The 22,529-nt window shown below is 46.0% G+C and overlaps 1 protein-coding gene and 1 long non-coding RNA gene across 2 annotated transcripts in view; one reads left to right on the top strand and one right to left on the bottom strand.

Moving 5' to 3' along the window:
- Positions 1-872: 872 nt before the first annotated feature.
- Positions 873-3,851, bottom strand: LOC138923746 (uncharacterized). Its single transcript, XR_011437818.1, has 2 exons — positions 3,330-3,851; positions 873-2,586 (listed from the first exon to the last, which is right to left on the bottom strand). It is a non-coding gene; the product is annotated as an uncharacterized lncRNA (long non-coding RNA).
- The window catches only part of KCNK1 (potassium two pore domain channel subfamily K member 1), a 44,251-nt gene continuing 24,221 nt past the window's right edge, over positions 2,500-22,529 (top strand). The window contains exon 1 of the mRNA XM_023647414.2: positions 2,500-3,119. Within this exon, the coding sequence (XP_023503182.1) occupies positions 2,765-3,119 (355 nt within the window). The 5' untranslated portion in view covers positions 2,500-2,764. The remainder of the gene's footprint in view (positions 3,120-22,529) is intronic.

Below are 22,529 nucleotides of genomic sequence, written 5' to 3'. Positions count from 1 at the left end.
GAGGAGGGGCAAAGAATTTGCAGCCGTGTTTTAAAGCTGCCATATATGTGAATGTGTGTTTTGAGTGCAGGATGATAAAACCACGCCCGTGCATGCAGTTGTTAACCACACATACCCCACACTGTAGTATTCACAGGGTTATGTGGTTTGGGAGGAGGAAAAAGGCACACCCTCTCAGTGCATCAGAGGTGGATGAAGCATGGCATTTAAGCCAGGCCATGAAGGATAGGCACTTCATCACAGATGGAGGTGGAGAAGGGACTGTCCGAAACACATGAGCGGAGACATGGCAGCAAAAAGAGCAAGAAAACAATGACATGGGGAGAAAATGACCAGGAGAGGAAGGAGGAGAACCATGAGAGTGTGCTGCAGGAGGAAGTGACCTCAGGAACCAACATGTGCCCCAACACGTCAAACTGGCAAAGATCAAGGAGGATGTGGTAGGAGGAGCAAGAGTCACAAAGCATGTGGCCGAGAGGGACACTGTAGGATGGTGGAGACTGGGGGTGATTTTTCAGGTAGAGAGAAAGGAGCCAGCAGAGAAGGCGGGATTCAAGTTTCAAGTGAGTAGGAGACCAGCTGATGAGGTAAGGGTGGTTAATGACTTCACCTTGAAAATAAAGAGATGCTTTTTTCCTCAGGGGTAAGAGGAAAGGAAAGAAATGGATTACTGATTAAGAGATTTTGAAGTGCAGAGAAGTAAAGCAGAGGACAGCTTCAATCTTCTGAGTAAAATAGGAGGCAAGCTTATCTACTGAAAGTGAAAAATCACTGAGGAGTATGTAAGACATTTCCATGAAAATTTCTAAATAAATATGAAATGTGCTTTCTTTTCTAGAATTCAGTCAAGTAGGCAGATAGTCAGCTAAGAATTGTAGTAAATAATTGTCAATTCAGTTTATTTTCAATGTTTCTCCTAATTACAAAAATAACATATGTCCACTGTAGAAAATTTGAAAAATATAAAAATGTATAAGAAATAAAAGTAACCTATATACTCCACTATCACTGAAAGACAACTGTTAGGCTTTATTTCTCTGCAGTCGATCTATTATGCAGATAATTCTATTTTATAATAGAAAATACAAATATTTTACATATTTGAGATTCTATATATAAGATTGTATATATTCTATACATAAGATTGCTTATGCTTCAATAGTCTTCAAACACATCTTGAATAGCTATATGGTATCCACGCTGTAGAGATAACATAATTTAACCATTCCCCTATTTTAGAACGTTTAGATTGTTCCTGATTCTCCATTATTTCATATATATACACACACATATTTCATATATATAATATACATATATATTGTTTATGAACAGTCTTGTCTATAAATCTTTTTTCTTAGGAAAAAATAATCCACATCATGGAGCCAGAACACATAAAATCTTTCATGGCTCTTGAAAACATCTTCAAAAAGGGTGCACCAATTTCTACCCTCACCCATAATAGGGTGGTTCGCTGACCCTCGTCAACATGTGTCACTTTAAAAAGAAACACCACTTGGGAAAGCTCAATCCCTTCTGGTAGCTGGCATATTGGGACTGTGGACAGCAATAACGAAAATGGAGTGACATAAGTCAAGGCTTCCCAAACGGAGCTGGGAGGCCATTAAGAAGATGGGGCTTATACAAGCACACCACGTCTCTACACAGATGAAATGGGACTTTGAACTGGGCTTCACTGCTGTCATCCTGACCTTCTTTGAAGAAATATGCCTACTCCCACAGATAAGAACTTTCTGCCTTAAAGATGGCCGTAGCAAGCAACCACATAGAGCCGAGAAGTGACAGTTGTGACCAGCGCCCATCACAAATTTTGCAGAGCAACCTGTGTAATTTATCTTTTTGCCTTCATAAACCCTTTCCCTTTGTCTTCCTTGGAGCACATTTTGGGTTTCTGCCTGAATCGGTGTCTCTCGAATTGCAATTCTAATCACCCAAATAAATATCTGCTGTCTAAATGGTAGTGCTTTTTCTGCTGTGGAGGGAACCTTCCTTCTCTCTTCATGTTTTAAAGAATTAGAGTTCAGTAATGTGAATTTCCCCAAACTCCTTTACCCTCAGGTCCTTTTTGTGAAGGAGTGCGTGGATGGAAAGAGACGTCTAGGATGCAAGGTGCCTAAGGTCCTGATATTGTCACCATATCCCTGGAGATCGCTCAACCCCGGAGCCCGTAAGACAGGTGAAGGGAAGTAATCCAGCGCTGGCCCGTTCGTGGTAGTGGCTTTGGTTAAGAAGAAATAAGTGGGAAGCAGGTGTCGCTGGATCGGGGCCTTGGACAGGCAGTGCATTGCCCAGAAGTGCCACACACATACACACACACACTCGCAGCCCGCCCGCGGACGGCTCGCTTTGGCTGTTGAACCCGGCAGGGAGCAGGAGGAGCGCGCGCCGCCGGGCCGGGGTGGGCGGCAGCGCCCCCGGCGCACGCGGCGGGACCACGTGGAGGCGGGCGCATCCCGGCGGCCCGCCCCGCCCCTGCGCTCCGGCCAAGTTTGGCGCGCGGTGTCCCTGGGCTCTCGGGTTACCTGAGCCGGCAACCACGTCAGCGCCACATCATCTGGGCTTTTTATACTGCAAGGAAACAGGAAAAGAAGGAAGAAACAGCTCTCCGGAGGGAGCCAATCGCAGGCGGCCGGCGCGGCCGGAGAGCGGGCGGCGAGCGAGCGCGGGCCGGGGGCGGGGCGGCGGGGCGGCGGGCCGGGCTGCGGCTGGGCCTCGGCGGCAGCGGCGGCAACGGCGGCGGGGGAAGATGCTGCAGTCTCTGGCCGGCAGCTCGTGCGTGCGCCTGGTGGAGCGGCACCGCTCGGCCTGGTGCTTCGGCTTCCTGGTGCTCGGCTACCTGCTCTACCTGGTTTTCGGCGCCGTGGTCTTCTCCTCGGTGGAGCTGCCCTACGAGGACCTGCTGCGCCAGGAGCTGCGCAAGCTGAAGCGGCGCTTCTTGGAGGAGCACGAGTGTCTGTCGGAGCAGCAGCTCGAGCAGTTCCTGGGCCGGGTGCTGGAGGCCAGCAACTACGGCGTGTCGGTGCTCAGCAACGCCTCGGGCAACTGGAACTGGGACTTCACCTCGGCGCTCTTCTTCGCCAGCACCGTGCTCTCCACCACCGGTAGGAGGCCCCCAGCGCCCCGGCCACGCGGCCACGCTGCCCCCCGCGCCCCGGCCCTTCCGATCCAACCACCCTGGCCTCTCCAACCCGCCTACCCCCACCCCGACCACCGCGGCCCCTCCAACCCCCCTACCCCCACCCTGACCACCGCGGCCACTCCAGCCCGCCTACCCCCTCCCCCGCGTCCGGGCCCCTCCTGCGGTGACTCACGGAGGGCAGGCTCCGCCGAGCCGGAAGCCGGCGAGGTGGCCTCAAAACGTGACTTGGGTGTTGCCGCCCGTAACTCTTGGGAAGTGGTCCCTAAACCCTTCGGCCTGGGTGGCTGCAGGGGCTCCATGAGCTGCGTCCTTTTTTCGTGATACCCTACACCGGCCCGTACGGTCCGAATCGGTACCATCCTGGCCGCCGCGCGGCGAGGCAAGGGGATGATGGAAACTAGCCAGTGCTCGGAGCGCGCTCGCCTTCCTCCTGACCCCGTCCCACTGGGCCTGAGGCTGCAGGATCTAATAATAATGCTTTAAAGGGTCACCTTCCGGATAGTGCCGTCTCTTTTGATGATATTTCTGCTCTTTTCTACCTTGAGGGCGATTGTAGGGGTAGACGAGTGACATCACTCTGCTCTTCGCAGGTGACCTCAGAGCGGACAGGCCGATCCGGTTTCTTTTCAGTGTAGGAGGAGGGGTGAGGGAAGGGAGCATCCGATTGCCTATGATCTGGCAAAATGGGGGCACCCTGATTCAGCAGTTTTTCAACTTTATGTGTGCGAGGCCACCCTTAAACTTCGGAGCGCCACTTCCCCGCACTGCTTACCCTGCAGGATGCTCACGAGCCGAGGAGCGTCCTCGGATGAAGGCGGAGCCCGGGCCCGGCCGGAGCCCGGGCCCCAGGGCGCCGTCTCTGTGCTGGAGTAGATGAATGAAGGCTGAATTTTCCCTGTCGTGGCTGAATGAGGCACATACACCTGGGTAGAGATATTTATAAATTGGTGTTTGGACCCGGAAAGTATCTCAAAGAGCGTTCAGCGCAGTGCTGGCTTTTTAGCCATGAGATCGAATCTTTGAACAATCTGGGCTTGCACGAGGTCACACGCTTCCTAGTTACCAGCGTAGTCCTGCAATCTGGGCCGTGTGATTTCCCTGCCGGGCACACTTCCTACCCGCCCCCCCCCCCCACACACACCTTTACAGGTTAATCGCTTTGTGTAACTTCAGTTATCCCTTCTCCCCACCCCTTTCCACCTCCCAGGGTTTATTTTTTCTATAACCCAGTTGATCGTTTTGGTAATGAGCAATAGTACACTATTCACGTAGATCGTGTAAAACAGTGATTCAGAGGTCTGGGGTGCATTGCTAAACTGATGTGTCTACCCTGAAATAAACAGAAGTAGAATTCTAGTTTGTGTTGCTATATTTTTTAAACTGTGTTAAAGGTAGACCTAAACAAAGACAGACCTGTTATCTTACTTTTTAACTTGGCCAGCCCCACTGTTTAGTTGTGTTTCCACCAGAACGTTCTGTTCCTCAGATCATTTAGAAGTCACCGCCTGTCTTGTGGAGTTTGTGCATTCTCTGCCGAAGTGTTTGCCCTGAGCTACAAAAGGTCTACAGCTGGTCCCAATGTTCAGGAAACGTTGTGAAGAATGATAACTTTGAGTACTTTCTAAGTAATGGTATTTTAAAGATAGAACCGGAATAAGAACAGGATTATGAGGAAAAGAACATGTTGAGTGTGTCTGGGTGAGATTTTCCATCACTGACACAGCTCATGTATATTCTCAACATCATATGCACCTAATTAAGTGTCAAAAATATTAGTTTACGTCTTGAATAGACGATTATGTCCCAGATTCCCTCCCCTCCCTTTTTTTAATTAGGAAAACCTGCAGTTCTTGTAAAAAAGAAAAAAGTGTGGGATAGATGTCTTATTATTGGTATTCAGATTGCGTTGTATTTACTAGGAAGGTCTGTATTCATGGAAAACAAGAGTTCATTTAGGAAGTCAGTGCAAGGGGCGCTTAAGGATAAACTAGATGAAAAAGATGCCTCCCGGTTTGTAAAATTAGCAAATCAATGAATTCTTGTCATTGATGGAATAGAGTTGAATTTATTAATTCAAATAGAATTCTAATAAAATTTGGAATTCCATCCTAAGTCAAAGAGACTCTTCTCTTGGTTTCATACTGTTATCTGACACGTTTGATGTTCCACGTGGGGTCAAAACGCTGGTTTTTGTGGCAGAGGATCAGGCAGTTTTTAAAGCTAGTGTACGTCATTACTAGAAAAATATTTTCTGGAAAAGTATCCGACAAGTCAAATGAATTGGAATTGCGGTTCATGCTTCTCCTTTGGGTGGATGTTAGACGTGCTGTAGTTTTTGTTGCTCTGTTGTCGTTGTTAACTCTTCTAGCCCTGTTGATGGCAAATCGCTGAGATAATCGTTGCCCAGTCAGTGCAGTCAACCCTTGGCTTGTCTAGAATGGTAACTATGGGCATTACGAAGATGCTATCCTGGGTAGTCATCATTGTTATAGAGAAACATGAATGCACTTATGTCAGAGTCTTCTCCTCCCAGAAAGTACAAGCTTTCGTTTCTGGAAGGAACGGGGTGAAGTCTTCATGGTCTTTTTGGAAGAAGCCTTAGATTGGTAATTCAGCAATGTTGTCCTCATTTTCTGCTCTGCCAAGGACTTTGAATTATTTCCAGCAAACAACTTAACATTTCTTTACTTCTCTTTGATTAAAAAAAGATATGGCAACATCTCCATAGGAACCATATCAGAATGGAAGAAAGAGTGCAGTACCCTTTGACCTTTTCAAAAGGAAGGGCTATATGAAAATAAAAGGAGGTATTATAGACTGAGGTATTTTCCACATCACTTTTATAATGTGATTGTTTTTCAAGGATGAAAGAAATAATGTCTAGGTGACACTTGGGGAGTAAGAAATAATTTTTATTCAAGTTATCTTTAGTTGCCGTATAAACATTTGAGCAATCTCATTCATTCTTAGTGTCACCCTACAAAACCAGAAACCAGCGTTAAGAAGCAAAGTGTTTATTTGGAAGCAAAGAATGGCAGTTTGGGGAGCACAGATGCAAATAGAAACCCAAATACTGTCTGGATTACAGGAGAGGGGCTTAGGGTTTTAATGGGAAAAAGGGAGGATGAAGTGAGTTGTGTTAAGGAAGAATTAGTTCACGGGTGCTAGATAAGGTGAGGCCAGGTTCACAGAATGGCTTAGGATCAGTCGTCAGGCAACAGGCTAGACTTGTACTTCATTGATCGGTCATCAGCAAAGTCAAATATCATCAGTTCTTACAAACAGGATATTCTTGTCCTTACCGGCTTCTTGGAATGTTGGCAGTTAGATTCCGTTGGGAAGATAAAGAAAACAGGACGTGGCAAGGCAGTTCCTCTGGAATGGCCGCTCCGGCTCTATTTTAATATGGCTCCACTCATGTCATCTTTCACATTAAGAACAATTCTTCAGGTCAGTTTACTGTAAGTTGGCTCCTTTCTTCATCGCCTTAAGCAAGCCGATAGCGTGATGGTGAATGGTAAAAATACAGTTTTTGCATGCGTATGCCTATAAAGCCACTGCTGCCTTTTGCTGCTTTGTAAAGGTGGGTCTACGTGATAACAGCCTAGTCCCCGCTTCTGTCAGTTGTAGGCGTGGTGCCCGTTGTCAGGATGCTGCCTTATCCCTGTCTATGAAGAGACGTTCGGAAACTCTTACTTAAAGTGCTCAGGAAAGGACCTTAATTTGGCTTGTTTCGCAGTGGCCTCTGCTTCGGTCCGGTCCAGAGCTCCTACATCATTGGCACTTTTCAAAATGAGAAGGCGGGACGAGGTAATGGGGGTGATGGATTGATCCTTCGTTTTCAGATTGTTTTCAGTAGGAGAAATGTTTTCTTATTAACAACGGGTATATGTTGTGCTTTTAGAATAGAACAGGGTAGGCAAACTTTGGCTCCTGGGCCCAGTCTGACCGACCACCTGTTTTTGTGCAGCCTGAGCTGAGAATGGTTTTCGTATTTTCAAATGGCTGGAAAAAAATTTTTTAAGGTTCCTGACACATTAAAGTATTATGAAAATCAAACTTCAGTGTCCATAGAAAAATTCTTTTGGTGTACAGCCATACCCATTTGTTTTATACCGTTTATGGCTGCTTTTGAGTTACAGTGGCAGAATTGAGTAGTTGTGACAGAAACCATATGGCCGCAAAACCTAAAGTATCACCTATCTGGCCTTTTGCGGAGAAACTTTACTGAAGTCTGCTTTAGAATAATACTTGGATGGAACTCGAAGTCAGGGTTCTAAGTGCTTCACTTCCTTTTGGCAAACTTTCTTTAAGACAATTAGCTTCTCAGACCTCTTTGTGCTGTTTTTAAAGTGGAATGCAACATTTAAATTATCCTCTACCACCCCCAACCACTTTCCACACAAATGATTATTATAGGTTGGCACTAGTTTTTGGTCAAATTTATGATTCTGCCTTTTTTTTTTTTAACGGTAACAAAGCTAACCTTCACACTGGGATTATCTTATTGAAAATGTGCAGTAAAGAATATATTATATTTGGAACAGAATGACAACAAGGAAAGAAATTCTGCCAAAAACACACAAGCAGACTCTGTCAGCCGGAAGGGAGGTCTGAACTCCCACACACTGAAGTTTGCGCTCTGTGTTCACAGGACAGCCTTTGGTCTCAGTTTTGAGCCTTTGTATTTTGATTCTAACAGATTTAATTATCTGCCCCTAATGGGTGAAAGAAGGAAGGCACAGCTACAGACAAACATAAGTGAAAGGTCGTGAAAAGACAACACCTTAAGCACCAGAAAAATAAAATGGTGTTTCCACATAGATTTATTGAACACTTTACGCATGCCAGGCAATGTTTACATGTATTGTCTTCCATATGTTACAAGGGACTAATGAGGTGTAGGTGTCATTGTCCTCACTCTGCAGAGGCTGAAACTGAAGTCTGGACTGAGTAACTTTTCTGCCTAGGGCACAAAGATAGAAGTGACATGGTTTTAATTTGAATTCAGATGTGTCTGATTTAAGAACGTGAGTTTACCTAGTGTCTGGGTATAAGAGTTGTTACCGGCTAATTGTGTTTCCTCAAAATTCATATGTTGAAGTCCTAACCCCAGTACTTCAAAATGTGACTGTATATTTAGAGATAGGGGCTTTAAAGAGGTGATTCAGTTAAAATGAGGACACAATGAGAAGGTAGCCATCTGCAAGCCAAGGACAGAGGCCTCAGAAGAAACCAAACCTGCCAACACCTTGATCATGGACTTCCAGCCTCTAGAACTGTGAGAATTTAAATTTCTGCTGTCTAGGCCACCCAGTCTGTGGCATTTTTAGGTCTTTATTGTTGCAATCAACAATTTCATATGTCTGAATAGGGCATCGGTGTCTTAGAACACAGTATAATAATTGACAGCCTTGATTTATCAAGACACACACTTCAGCATGCTTCTATTTAAGAAGGCCGAGAAGTATGTAATAGATCCTAGAAACGTTTGCACCCAATAATGGTCAAGGAGAGTAGATATTAGTGTTTAATGTATAAACACATACCTGTTTATAAAATACCAGTTCTTTAGTATTTTGCAGGTTCTTTTTTTCCAAAACTAAATTTGCTCTTATCTCTGCCTATTTTATGGCATGTGGAACATACTGTTGCTATTATCGATGACGATAACTTGAAAGAAATTATGTGTTTGCTTTTAGGACACAACTGTAAGTCTTGTCGAGACTTCAGTCTTTGTACCAGTGACTTAGTGGGAAATCTGGTGCCTCTGAGGACAAGTCGTTTTATGGCGCTGCTCGTTGGACTGTCTTGGGGGCAGAGCATCTGTCGTCTGTAGAGTAGAGGAATACTGTGAGGTTGACGCATATGACATTGCTGGTGCTCAAGTATTTTGACCCATAACAATGGCGATTTCATGTGGATCAACTTACTACAAGTTGGTTTCAGAGACAGAGACACCGTCTCCATCATATGCTCTCTGGCATAGTCAGAGTTGCACTGTGCGAGATTTTATTCTCAAGAGATGTCATTAGATCCATGAAGTACTTAAGTACCTCTCCATTGACTGTGCTGTGTTCACCTTGCCTGTTACTGGCGGGAGACAAAGGTGGTCTCCGTGTCAAAAAGCAGGCAGCTTTAGGGGTTGTCTTGGGGTGTCTTCTCGACTCTCATCACAGTTCTATCTCCTGGACTCAGTTTGTGCTCTGATTTTTTTTTGGTTCATTCTGGATGGATTCCTTGTCATCAGAGTTGGTGGCTGCTCTCTGTCAGTGCAGGGTTGTGCCCCGACCCGAGGTCAGAATGCAGAAGAAGGTGAAGGGGGAATTGGAGGTGCAGAGGGAATGCATCTGAAAGGACTCTCCCGGAGCCTGAGTCTCTTCTGAGATGACGCCGACCAGCATTGCTCTTTTCTAGCGGAGTTCATGACTCCCTTCTTTCATCTGTGAAATAGCATCAATTTTTATATTAAAGAGATTAATTGGGTTATGTTAGACGTAGGCAGTGTTTTCTAACTGGCTACTGTCTGTTGGTCCCAGATCAGATTCTGACTGTTTGCATTGACTCTCCTGGCTGAGGTTTTGTGAAATAAAGCCTGTGCTTGGAAGCCTTAGTGGCTTCAGGTTTTGGCACCTGGTGATGAGCTGTAGGCAGAAAGCTCCCGGGAAACTCAGAGACCTGGGTAGTGCAGAGTCAAAATAACCACGGCTCGTGGGTGCAGAGCCAAGGAAGCCAAATTACGCAGAATAAAAAGTGCTAGTTTTCATTTCTCTGAGTGTGGTCAACCGATTGTACATTAGAAATAAGAATTGGAGGCTCTAGTTAGAATACTCATCCTTTGTTAATGCCTAGGTGGCATTGTGACCCGAGTTGAACTATTTGCTCAAGTTGATGCCGTGGTCCCCTTGCCACTCAGCGTTACGAAAGCCTCTTTGAGGTTCATTCCGACCCTAGTTTCATTCTTTGGTCTGCAACACAGTCCGTAGGGGGTCTTTAGTCCAAACACGCACTGAGGCGTGGAGAGGCGCCGGTGTCCAGGAAAGCGTGCTGCCTGGGGGCATGCTGAGCTAGGCGCACACAGCACGGGGGCTACAGAGAAGCAGCTTCTGCTCTCTCTTCCCCAACCCACACCCCATGTCTTCCTGCTCTTTCCCATAAAGTCACCTTCTGCCTGCTGGTTCCTCTAACACCTTATATACCACTTATATTGGAATATTCCATCTTCTATGACAGCACTTACCACCTTGTACCGAAATTATTTGTTTTCATATCTCCCCTCCCCAAAGGGTAGTCTTGAGGATGAGTGCTGTCTTGGCCTCATTTTGCATCCGTTGCCCTCGGTAGGTCCTCAATAAGTGCACATTTAAGGCACTCATGTCTGTCTGTCTTCTCCTCTGTAATATGAGGAAGGTTCCAAAGATGGTATTCATTTTCAAAAGATAGAATTTCGTTGTCTTGATGAGGAAACAGGCCCACATTGCTTGAATGACTTTAAAGTTATTACTATGGAAACAATTCTCTTGAGTGCCTCACGTCTCCTCAGTGCACTGTGCAAGGCCCAGGTGGTCTAAGACGAGGCATGCTTTCTGCAGCAAGTTTTCATTGAGCATTTGGGTGCACCAAGCACTGCTCTAGGCTCTTGGGATCTTGCCTTCTTGGATCTGTCCATTTGTAGGGGGAGGGAGTTACAGTAAACAAGATAACCAGGAAAAATGCATAGTGCGTTACATGCAGTTAAAGTGTTAAGGAGAGGCGTCCTGCCACAAAGCGAGCCAAGGAGATATGGATGTATATTAGTGTGTGCTTGGGGGCGGGGGATTGGGGGTGGCATTTGAGTAAAGAACTGAAATGGGGGGTGCATTTTACAGATATCTAGGGAACTGTGTTCTAGAACAAAGTCCTGTATTGGAGGCGCAGCTAGAAAAGCATTGTGGCTGGAGCTGCGCAGGAGGGGAAGTGATGAGGTCAAGGGAAGAGTAAGGGGCAGGTGGCGCAGGATGTCCTTGGCCTTGGCAAGGCGTGTGCGTTTCTCTGAGGGAGGTGGAAAGCTCTGGGAGATTTTGAGCGAAGGAGTAACGTGATCTGGCCGAGTGTTCTAACAAGTTCACTCTGGGGCAAAGGTGGAAGCAAGGGGCCTCAAAGGGGCTGTAACAAACCCAGGTCAGGCCTGGTGGTGGCTTAGGGCAAGGCAGTGGAAGTAGGTGGTGAGAAGTGGTCAGATTTTGGATACCTGTTGATGGCAGAACCAACAGGATTTGCTGATGGATTGGATGTGTGAGGATTGGATGAATGATGGATGGAGGAGAGAGAAGAAGAGAGTCAAGAATGACCCCTAGGTTTTTGGTCTGAGCCCCTGGAAGCATGGAGAGAGAGAGGGAAGGCCCGGGAAGGAGCAGGGTTTGGGTGGAGAGTCTCAAGCTCAGTCGTGGGCCTGTTGAACTTGAGATCCCTACTGGGTGTTCCGGGGTCTACATGAGGCGTGCATTTACTCCATTGTGCTATCTCGAGGGCCATACGTAGTTAACAGTGCTTCCGTTTGTACAGCGTGCCGCAACTTCAAGCTCCATCACATGTGTCATTTATCTGACTGCAGAGGTTGGGGAAGGCTTCGGAGGGGTGGTAGCTGAACTTGGCCTTGAAGGAAAAAGAGAGTGTCAGTACTGGAGAGAAGAGGGAAAAGGTATTCCAGATGAAGAATGTGAATTCTCCGGGCTGAGTTGGCCTTTGATGAGTACATCTAACAATACTTTAAACTACTTCAAATTCCAGGGTAAGAAATAGTATCTAAACTATAATATTGTTTTCTAATTTAATATTATGTAAGACTATGTGGAAAACTCAACCGGGGCGAAAAGGCAGAAGGATTTGCTTCATCTTTTCTTAAATTTAATGATAGGATATTTAGTAGTTGATATAATTATAATTATATATATATAATATCTAACAATATAAAATTTACATTGTGTATAATCCAAAGAATAACAATAAATATCTTCAGTACTTTTTAGGAGGAGCTAAGATTAAATAAAGTTACGAAGGAATCAATCCAGGTCATTTCTTGTTTTACAGAAGTAAGAAAAACCTGATTTTTCTTCCCCCACAAGCGATCTAACATTTTAGGAATCTATCAGCTTCAAATAAACACATTTACAGTTTGTAACAGATGGGAAAACTATCATGTGACGCTGAAAACCACCTGAGTAATTTTCATTTCTTGTAATTTTCATTTCTTCCGTATGTTTTTGAATTTGCTGGTTTACCGTTTGAAATGATGCCATTCAAATAATATGGCTCCCCGCTTGTCGTGGATGATCTAAACATCCTCTCCTTTTCTCAAATACTGAATTTTTGATGTCGCCTCAGCTTGTGAATAATGGGAGGGAAAGCGGAATGTTTGAAGCTAGAATTAAAAGGTTAAAACGTTCTTGTAACTCAAATTCTTCAAAGGGCTGAGCACCGTTACCAAGGCACTCAATTATTTAAAGACCATGGTTAGGTGGATTAAGTTAATTAAAGAAGCTAGAGAGGCTGTTCTGGAGCTGCCTCCGTGTCAGACCGCCGAACGGAGAGATTCTGAGCAGCTAGAGGAGCCCCCCACATCACGCCCTACCTGCCACCCGGTGCTGTGACACGAGCCGTCACAGCAAAGCAGCCTCCCGCCCACGGCCAGCCCGCACAGATGCACCGCGCGGCGGGAGGGTGCGCATCACTCCCACCCGCTCGCACCCCGGAACAGCAGGGAAGAACGCTGTCGTGTGGACGAGCAATCTGCCATCCGCTTGGCCCATCTTCAGCTCCCCGGCCTCCGCAGTGAGTCTCATGTTTAAAAATCGAGCCAACGAAGACGGAAAGAAAGAACAAAACTGAAATTACAACCGCAAGAAAAAACAAACTTCTGCTCATAGTTTATGGAGCGTGACCGAAACCTACATTTGTCCTTCCAGCAACTCTGGCTGTCACCTCTTTTTTGTAACGGTAGTCTGAATGAGGCTAAAAAAGACATATTTGGTCCCTGAAGTTGCTCTTCAAGATTTCCTCTCTCACTCCCTCACCACTGTGTTTTGTGTGTTGATCTGTGCCGGTCGTCTCCTGCCCTGGTGGGGCCGGGTCCTGTTACCCAGGGCTGGTGGTGTAGTGTGTGTCTGAGGAATTTCTTCTGCCGTCCTGGTCTGTCCGTCTTCAGTGTCCCAGTCCCCGCACACGGCCAGCCGAGGGCAGGAGCACCCCAGGGCAGTGTTCCCTCATGACCATGGGCAGGGCTGGCTTTTTTTTTTGCCTCACCAGCCCAGGGAGTGGCAGTGTGAAGGACGATTGTCATCCATGATATCAGACTGAATTAATATTAAAAGAAGTACAGCCTGATTGAGTGAAAAGTGAGAATCATGAATTATTTTTAGGGAGAATTTTACTTTCAGATACTGAGTGACTCTACCTGGACTAAGTAAATGTTGCTTAGAAGTTTTCTTTGGGGAACTTTAAAAATAAGCCAGGGGGCTTCAGCGAAAGCTGTTGGAGATGGAAGATGTGAAAGCATGGATCCGGGCACCAGGACGCCTGCCTTCTCTTCAGGGAAGTCACGGTCAACAAAAACTCATTGATAATTTCTCTAGAGCTCAGTTGTTTCCTCTCTACAATGAAAAGGCTGGATAAGATCTTCTTCCGACTCTAAAGTTCTATGGAGTGTTTACTGAGGACATATCTACTCTGTGCCCAATATGTGGAGACACAGAAAATATCATCAAGGGACAGTCACTGACCTCAAAGAGCCCAGTCCTGCTGGGGAGACTAAACTGAAACATAAAGCTGTTAGAGAGCTGCATGGGGTGTCGATGCCTCTCTGCTGACTTGTGTGGGGCCCTGGTAACAGCTGTCGGGTTTTGAGGGGGTGACCAGTGTGGGCCGATGTGTTCAGAGAAGCTTCACGGAGGAGGTGACTTGAGATGAACACGAAACATGGGTCAGCTTTGGTCGGGTGGCGCAGAGGAAAGAGGGCTCTTAGGAAAGGGACATATGCTCAGCACAGATACCCCAAGAGGATCAGAGCCTGGCCTTAGAGAGAGAGTGAGGGTGCCAGCCTCGCAGAGGCAAGATCTCCCTCCCTCCCTGTTGGCAGGCGGCTCCTACGAGGCCTAAAGTTGTGGAGGTGGAGGGCCTTGAATCTGGAAAGTGGAGTTTGCAGTTGACTCCGTGGGCCCTAGGGAGCCACAGTATGTTCCTGACCAGGGTTGGCCAGACCCCAGACGTCAGGTGAGCTTCCAGGGGACAGAAAGGGAGGCTCTGGGGGAGCTGGGTCCCTCACCCCAGATTCTCATGGATTCAGCTATAAAATGATGAATAAGCTCTCAAGGGGGTGTCATAAATGTTACTTGTCATTAGTAAGTTAGTTACAAATGGGCATTTCTAAATAGTTTTGAAAAGTTCTAAGCAGAATAGCCATTCCCCAGACCATGTTTATACTACTAATTGACTTTAAATAAATTTCTTTTTGGCATACTAAAATCTCAACCTTAACCCAGTTCCCGAGTCACCAAGCTGTAACTTAAGGAAGGTTTTTGTCTGTAAAAGAAAGACAGATATTATAAATGCAATTCTTTGTATTTTGTTATTGTTCAGGTAATTTCTCATTGTGTTGGACTCAGAATAAGGATGTGTGGCTTCTCTTTAATCCCTTAGTATTTTCATTTTTGCTTAAGGGCATCCAATATTAAAAGTCAATTCTTGCTTCACAAGGAAGCTGAGGTGGCAGAACTGCTGTATGAAAACTCATAAATGCTTTGAGGAAAAGGCACCAGTTAGTATAGATTTTTAAATTTATAATCTTCCTCTGTTTTCTTCCTCATCAGATGTGATTTTGTTTTTAACCACACACGTGATCACACTTGCAGAGTCTCCTTTTCCTGCTTGCTGCCTTATTCAAAGGCTGTGAACTCAAGAAGTGAGTTCCCTATTGAACCCACACATGCACAGGTGGTTCTCTTAGCCAAGGTATTTCCATAGTTTGTAGGCAAGTCTGGGAGACATACCGGTGTGTGGAAATGTTTGACAAGCAAAGCAAGGTTGATCAGATTTTTTATTCTCTTAAAGACCTGCCGTCTAACCTCCAAGGATTCACTCTGGCAAATCTGTGCCAAGCACACTCCTCGTCCAGGTCTCCTTAGTCACATGTACCCTCAGAGCAGTGAGAAAATGCACATATCGCGCGCTTGCAGCAAATGAGAGGGAGAGCTTTTGCAATTGAAAAACAATTAGAGTAAGTTAAATATTATTGCTATAATAATGTCACCCTTACTTCCATCCTGATATGCTTTCTTGAAAAGGAAAAAGCCATGCATTACCTCTGGCCCTGAGAATTCAGCATCATCCACAGTCTGTCTTATTAATACCTCTTTTAGGTGTGATGGTCACTGAAGATTGTAGTGTTGTTTCCCTTTGCCACCAAATGGTGAGGTTCTGACCACATCATGGTGTGGCCATAAGTGTGGGCCACTCATTGGATGTCTAATGTCTGTTTAGCTGTTGGGGAAAAGGATGAGAATGACGGCTCCAAGGCACCAAGTTTAATTAGGCCCACCTCACTACGTTTCTCCTTGGTGATAGGATTTTAAGCCCAATAGTTATCAGCTCAAAAGCAGAAGACATTAAGTCCAGTTGTGTTTTGATACCTTGAAGAGAATGTGCGGTGGCTGAGCTCACCGTGGACTTAATTGAATTTCTCCTCACCTGTGTGCACGATGGTTTTGAAAGCCACCCTGCCTTCTATCTAAGAGTGCAATAAAGGCCTCCCCCCATGTCTTTCTACTTGGCATGTTTTAAAAGGTGGCACAGGGAAACAATTCATTTGTTTTCTAGTTTCTCCAGCCTCCATGAATTTCCTCTCCTGTGAAATGAGGCTGGGCTAGAATCTGGCTGTGTGTCCTAAACATCCTCACCGTGCTCACACGTTAGGCTCATTCCGGTGTTTGGCCTCATTGAGTGCTGATCGGTTCAGCCTCTTCCCCAGGGGGTAATCCTCCATTTCCCAATAAATGCAGAGGTAGAGAGACTTGTGTCATCCAGAAACTTCAGCTGCTGAGACTGTCTTTCTAGTTTGGTCCCCTTTGGTTCGGGCAGAGGGAACCGCTGTGCTAGTCCCTAGAGAGGTGACATAGCTCATCCTGGCCGTAGACCTGAAAGCCGTGACGTCCAGCAGCACAAACCAGACAGCATTTGCCCAAGACGCCGTGACAAAATGCGCTCCCTCGCACTTGGCTCCACATGTGCTGCTGTGCTTGTTGGAGTAGGAAAGTGTTGCTTTGTGTTCTAAGTGGGAGTGTGACATTTGGCCGAAGAGCTTCTTAGCATGGGTTAATTTGTGCTGTCTGCTCGGTTCAGCCAATGTTCTCTTTATTCCCCTGAAGGCCGCTGCCTAAGTTAATGATTCCTTTCCTGATGTGTTCTGCACGAATTCACTTTTACATAGACGTAGTTGCCCTGTTTTCTACATTTTTTTTCCTAAAAATATCAACTCTAATTTGAAGCTAACAAGTTTTGACATGCGAACAACCAAATTACCTGATTATATCAGGGAGCACTCATTGAGTGCTGATCGGTTCAGCCTCTTCCCCAAAATTAGTAATTTTGACCAGGTAGAATGGGAGGGTCAGTTAATGGCCAGAGGCCTCAAGGGTCCACTTTTTCATAATCTTACCAATACTGGATTTCGTCGTTTTTTTTTTTAACTGCCAGCAGTCCCTGGCAAGATCAGTGTAGACACTGCTGCTGGCACTCCTGGCAGTGGCTTGTCCCCTGTTTGTGGCTTGGACTTCACAAGCGGATTTGGTTCAGTGATTCCAGTAATTACTCTCGCTTGCTGACCACATGCTGCGGGCCATGCACTGGCCATGGCTCCTCTGTCCTTCACTTTATTGGGTGCTTCTGCTGTCCATACGCTGATTTTGACAGAGGACAGAGGACTTTTAGGGCAGGAAAACGATTCTATATGACAGAATGATGAATACATGTCATTGTACATTTGTCCAAACCTATGGAATGCACAACACCAAGCGTGAACCCTAAGGTCTCTGGGTGATGATGTGTCAATGTTGGGTCATCAATTGTAACAAAGGTACTACTTTAGTGAGGGTTGTTGATCATGGGGAAGCTGTGGTTGTGTGGAGTCAGGGGGTTTATGGGAATTCTCTGTACCTTCTGCTCCATTTTCTGTGAACCTAAAAGTGCTCTAAAAAGTAAAGTCTATTAAAAAAGAGAGAGAGAGGAGAGGAATTGGAGGTAAGAGGTATATAATGGTTTCTAGGAGTTTTGCTACACAGAGGAGCAGAAAAATGGGCAGTAGCTGGTAGGGAAGTCGAGGGCCGGGAAAAAGAATTATTTTGTTTAAGATGGGAGAGTAACAGTGTTTATGCAAAGAAGGCACAGCTGCTGGGCTGTGTCCTTACGTGCATGGGGCTGGGACCTCGTGTTCAGGGGGAGAAGTGGCCTCGAAACAGAAGAGAAAGGCTGGGGGTCATTTTCCTGGGTGGGGAGATGCGCTAGTGGGTTCTTATGGGAGCTCTGTTCTGTTGGCTTCCATTTTGTCAGTGAGATGAGAATGTAAGGAGAATTGGAAACAAAAGGACTTTTAAAAACTCACTGATATACCTCACCAATTTTTCTGCCCATCTCTCAATTTTCAGTATCCTTTCTATTTCAAGCTAGTCTCTCAGCTTTTTCAAATTAAAATTTCCCTTTGGCAGTGGATGTTTATCTTTTCTTAAACACAGAATTATAGAAGGGTCCCACAAGCTTTCCCAGGGACCTTTCTGACGATGGCGTTTCCCAGGGTCTGCCCACTGATGAGATTTTCATCTGAATAAAACCTACACAATAGGAATTCTGCTTTTTTGGTACAGTGGAATGGCTAGAATGTAATGTCCTTTGGGGGAACCTCTGGATTCAAAGTAAATCCAATTCAGTCGTTTGAGGAGCAAGAAACTCATTTTACATTTTAAATGGTTCTATTTTGGGGGCTGATTAGACTCAATATGTAAGGTCTTTAAGAGCTGAGATTCTCAGTGGCCAGGGAGGAGGAGAGAAATATGTAGCTTGAATACTAAGTATCATATTTTGTATTATTTGTCATGCAAATTCTAGAAACTAATGCTTCATGGAGTGTTCCTGGCTGGGGAAAAAGGAAAAACAGGAAAGGTTATCCCCCTCCCCCGCCTGGCAGAACCAGGGCCCTCTCCCATGTTGGGTTTCCTCTCCTTGTGTTGTTTACCCAAAGGGAGCATTGATTTAAATAGTAAAATACTGGTTTGGATATTCACCCCTGTTCGCTTAAGTCTTATATGGTAAAACAAAGCCAAGTAAGTGTCTGATCTGAGATGCTTAAAAGTGGGGAGACCCCATGGACCTCTTCTTCCTCTGCCTCTATAGTGTGCTGCCCTAAATGGGGAGCTCACAGCAGCTCTGGCCTGATGTCACACAAAGACGTGGGTTAGGAAAGGGTTAGGGCAAGAAGAAAAAGCGACACTCTCTCTCTGTGTTTTTTTGATGATCAATCTCCAAAAAAGAAAAAAAAAGAGAAAGAAATGATCAGCTCAGGAAATTATGGTTTAGCAGAAGTGAGAATGTTTCCTTTCCTGAGACAGATGGGACTGCAGAATAAACGCGGCTGCGCAGCGGCTTTGTGAAGAGCAGACAGATTCTGGAGGCTGTGGAGCAGTGGGGCCGAGGAGACCGCCCGCCCCTGAGCCTCCTCTGGCAGAGGGTCTCCTGGCCACCCTGCTGGCTGAGCCCCCCGCCCTGTGGCACAGGTGCAGGGCTGCGGGGACCCACCTGGTGAGGAGCGGGGCATGATGAACATACCAGCCCTGCTTCCGTGGGCTCGATGACTCAGTTGAGCCACGCTCAGCAAAGTGTGTTATGCCAGAAGTAATATTTTTAGAGCAGGATGAATTCACGTGATTCTCCCAAGCAGCTTGTTCTTCCCACGTTTGGCTCTGTGGGGTAGTGTGCGTGTCCACGGAAGTGGCAGATACATCTTTCCTGCTACCTCAGGGTAACTGCCCACAGAACAAATGCTCCCGCTCACTGTTGGGAAAATACAACATGCCCAATGATGATTAATTTCCTCTAACCTAAGTCTTCGGGAGACTTCTCCCCACAATTTTGCACCCGTGTGAATATTTACCCACTGCTGTTGGCTTTACCATTGGGCCCCAGTCCTGATGCACCAAAAGAATACATGTATAGACAGCTCTTGAGTTTTCCATTCCTGTGCCCTTAACTCAGGACCAAGATCAAAGGGAGGGCTAACGTTGACTTCACATAGTGCTTGCCCACCTCTTTCTTTCTCATATAGAGCATTTTTTAACCACTCATTTGGCCCCTAATAATACACTGTTTTGCATTTTTTTTAATGTCCTCTTTTTGTTTCCACAACTACATTTTTCCTAAGACAAGAGGAGCATGGATCTGGTCCTATGCTTCTTTGAAGAACCTGCAGCATCTCAAAGTGTTTGGTACCTAATAGATGTGTCAGAGACATTGAACATCATAACCAAAGTCTATTTCTGCTTTTTGGGCTGGATATGAGAGAGGTTGATTTTCCAGCTTTTATGTTGCCTAGTTGAATCCATCTCTCCCGTAGGAGAGACCTTCGTTTTTACCAGAAAGTTTCCTTCTCATTTATCTGCCAAGTATATTTAAAGTTAGAGGAATCTAACGTCTGACAAAGCATTGAACGTTCTCTGTGTGTTTCTGTCGAATTCTTGATTTTCTTCTCATTAGTGTCCTAGGGAAGAGGATCAATGCTTTTTAAGCTGTCCAGTTTTTAAAAAACAGCTTCGAGGCAGGCAGTCATCTCATGAACGTGGCATTGTGGGTTTTTTGCATGCTTGCTTGGTTTCAGTTTTGCGCTCCTGACTGTTGTCCCGAAAACTCCTTCCTGAAAAGCGGTACCGAATGCTGGTTCCTTCTTACACATAAGCCAGGTCGGAACTCACCTGGTAGAGACCCTCCGTGGGGCTCTTCCCCCTGCCTCACTCCTGCTTCATGCAGCTCCTCACCTGGGCTTTTGGGATGCGTGGAAACAAGACCACTTAGAAATTGAGCACTGTCTGGTGTGACTGCTGTTGCTTCGATATTCTTGTTTTTCATGAAGATTTGCAAAGGGCACTGTAAGTTTTGTGTCCAAAGAGAGATCTGAGATGAGAAGTCTCTTCTCCGTACAGGAAGACTGGAATCCCCCAGGGGTGTGGGAAGCAACATTAAGAGAAAACCATGTGATACTGGTTTGAAGAGTTAAACATTTCTGGTAACATTTGAATAAATAGGAAATAAACTCCTCTGATAAAATATGATATTTTTGCACCATGAGTAGTTTTGAAAGGCGTGGAAACACTTCTAAGAAATAGCAATTGTGTAGGGTTGGTGTTGGTGTGGGCTTAACTCTGATTTATTACCGGGTGGGCAGGTGGTAATAAAGGAGTCATTGGAGTTCTTGCTGCTGGACTCCCAAGGGCTGCCAGGAAGCCCAGCCTTGCTTTTGACCAAGTGCTGAGCTTAAATTCAGCAGACTTACTATATTTCTGATTTCATCTCCATTGAAAGACAAAAAGACTTGGAAGTAATTAATTATAGTTAGATGTTAAAGGTAAAATGGATTGGCGTCAAAAGTTATTTTCTTGGGGCTAGCCCAATGGCATAGTGGTTAAGTTCACACACTCCCTTCTGGCAGCCCAGGGATCGTGGGTTCCGATCCCAGGCATGGACCTACACACCATTCATCAAGCCATGCTGTGGCAGCATCCCACATACAAAATAGAGGAGGATTGGCATGGATGTTAGCTCAGGGCCACTCTTCCTCAAGCAAAAAGAGGAAGATTGGCGGCACATGTTAGCTCAGGGTCAACCTTCTTCACCAAAAAGAAAAAGTTATTCTCTTATCATGGGAACCAATTGCCCCGTGATGGAAATTTGGTTACATTTTACGTATGTAATTTTTATCTCCTAAGTAGATACTCTTCCCTGTAAGTTCCTCCAAAAGAGTGGTTTTCTGGGAAAGTGTTGAGAATAAGGGTCAGGTGTGTCTCGTGTCTGCCTGAAACAGCCTCTTAGGACTGCTGTCCTCGTGGGCAATGCTCTCCCAGGTTTTATAGGCTTTGCCGCACAAAGCCCTGTGCCAGGGTTCCAGAGGTAGAGAGATGCGTAAGATAGGGTCCCAGGAATCAAGCATGTCTTAGAGAAACATGGAAACTGATCATAATAATACCAGTGACTGTACCGATTAAGGTTGCTTTCAGCTGTACTAAACAAAAATCCCCACTTATATAAGGTAGCTTAAATTGATGGGGGGTGATTGTGTCATTTTTCTCACATTGTAATGTCTGGTGGTGAGCAGTTGCTGGCGTTGATCTAGATGCACAACATGGCAGGCCCCTGCTGGGGCTTCCTGCCTGCCCCTCCTTCATCCTGTGCTGCTTTCGTCCTCATGCCAGTCCATCAGCATCACAAGATGGCCACTCAGCTCCAGACTTGCTGTTAGTGATAAAGGCAGGAAGAAACAGGTTTTCCCGAACCAGCTTCCCCGCAGCGGATTTCCGTCGATATCTCATTAGCCAGAGCTGTCTCATGTGGTCACTCCTGGCTTCCCGGGTGACAAGGAAAGAAAATGTGTAGCTGTGCCAGCCTCTGTAGAGAGGGGCAAGAAGGAGTCCTGTGTGCCGTGAGAGCTGTCACAGCAACATGTGTCAAGTGCTGTAGGAGCGTGAGCAGAGACTAACGCCCCAGGGGCTTGGGGACAGGTCAGAAGATGAAAGGGAGCAGCATGTGCAAAATCATGCAGGTGTGAAGAGTGGGGGCTGTTCTGGGATGGCTGGTTCTCTTTGATCCAGCCATGAGCAAGCAGTGAGGCTGGACATATGGGCACCTCAGGAGCTCACGTGAGGGGTCTGGATTTTAACCTTTACAGTGAGCAGTGGTGGCGTGGGGGATGGGCAGAGTAGGAGAAAAGCCAATAGGGGCTCTTTACAGGGGAGGGACAATAAAATCCTCAACTATAAGACTACAGTGGTGACAAGAGAAAAAGGAATAAGTGGGGGAAATTCTTCCAAAGTCAGTGGCTCTTGGTGTCAACTTGAATGTTAGTGGTAAGGCAGAAGGAGTCAGGGGTTACTCTAAGGCAGCTGGTGGATGGACCAGGGAGCTATTCTCTAAGCTGGAGAATCAGCTGCGGAGCTGGTTGGAGGGGCGAGCTTACTAGTTCAGTCGTAGGTGCAGGTGCGTTGGGTTAGAAATAGCGCTGGTGCGTCCCTAGGTGGCTGGGAATAGAGGTCTGGGTTTGATGACAGAAGTGAGGCTTGGAGTCTGTATACATTAGGGACTTTGTATG

Source organism: Equus caballus, chromosome 1 (genome assembly GCF_041296265.1).
Source record: "Equus caballus isolate H_3958 breed thoroughbred chromosome 1, TB-T2T, whole genome shotgun sequence".
Classification (NCBI taxonomy): Eukaryota; Metazoa; Chordata; class Mammalia; order Perissodactyla; family Equidae; genus Equus; species Equus caballus.
Note: the sequence above shows the minus strand (reverse complement) of the source record. Positions and strands in the feature narration are given on the sequence as shown.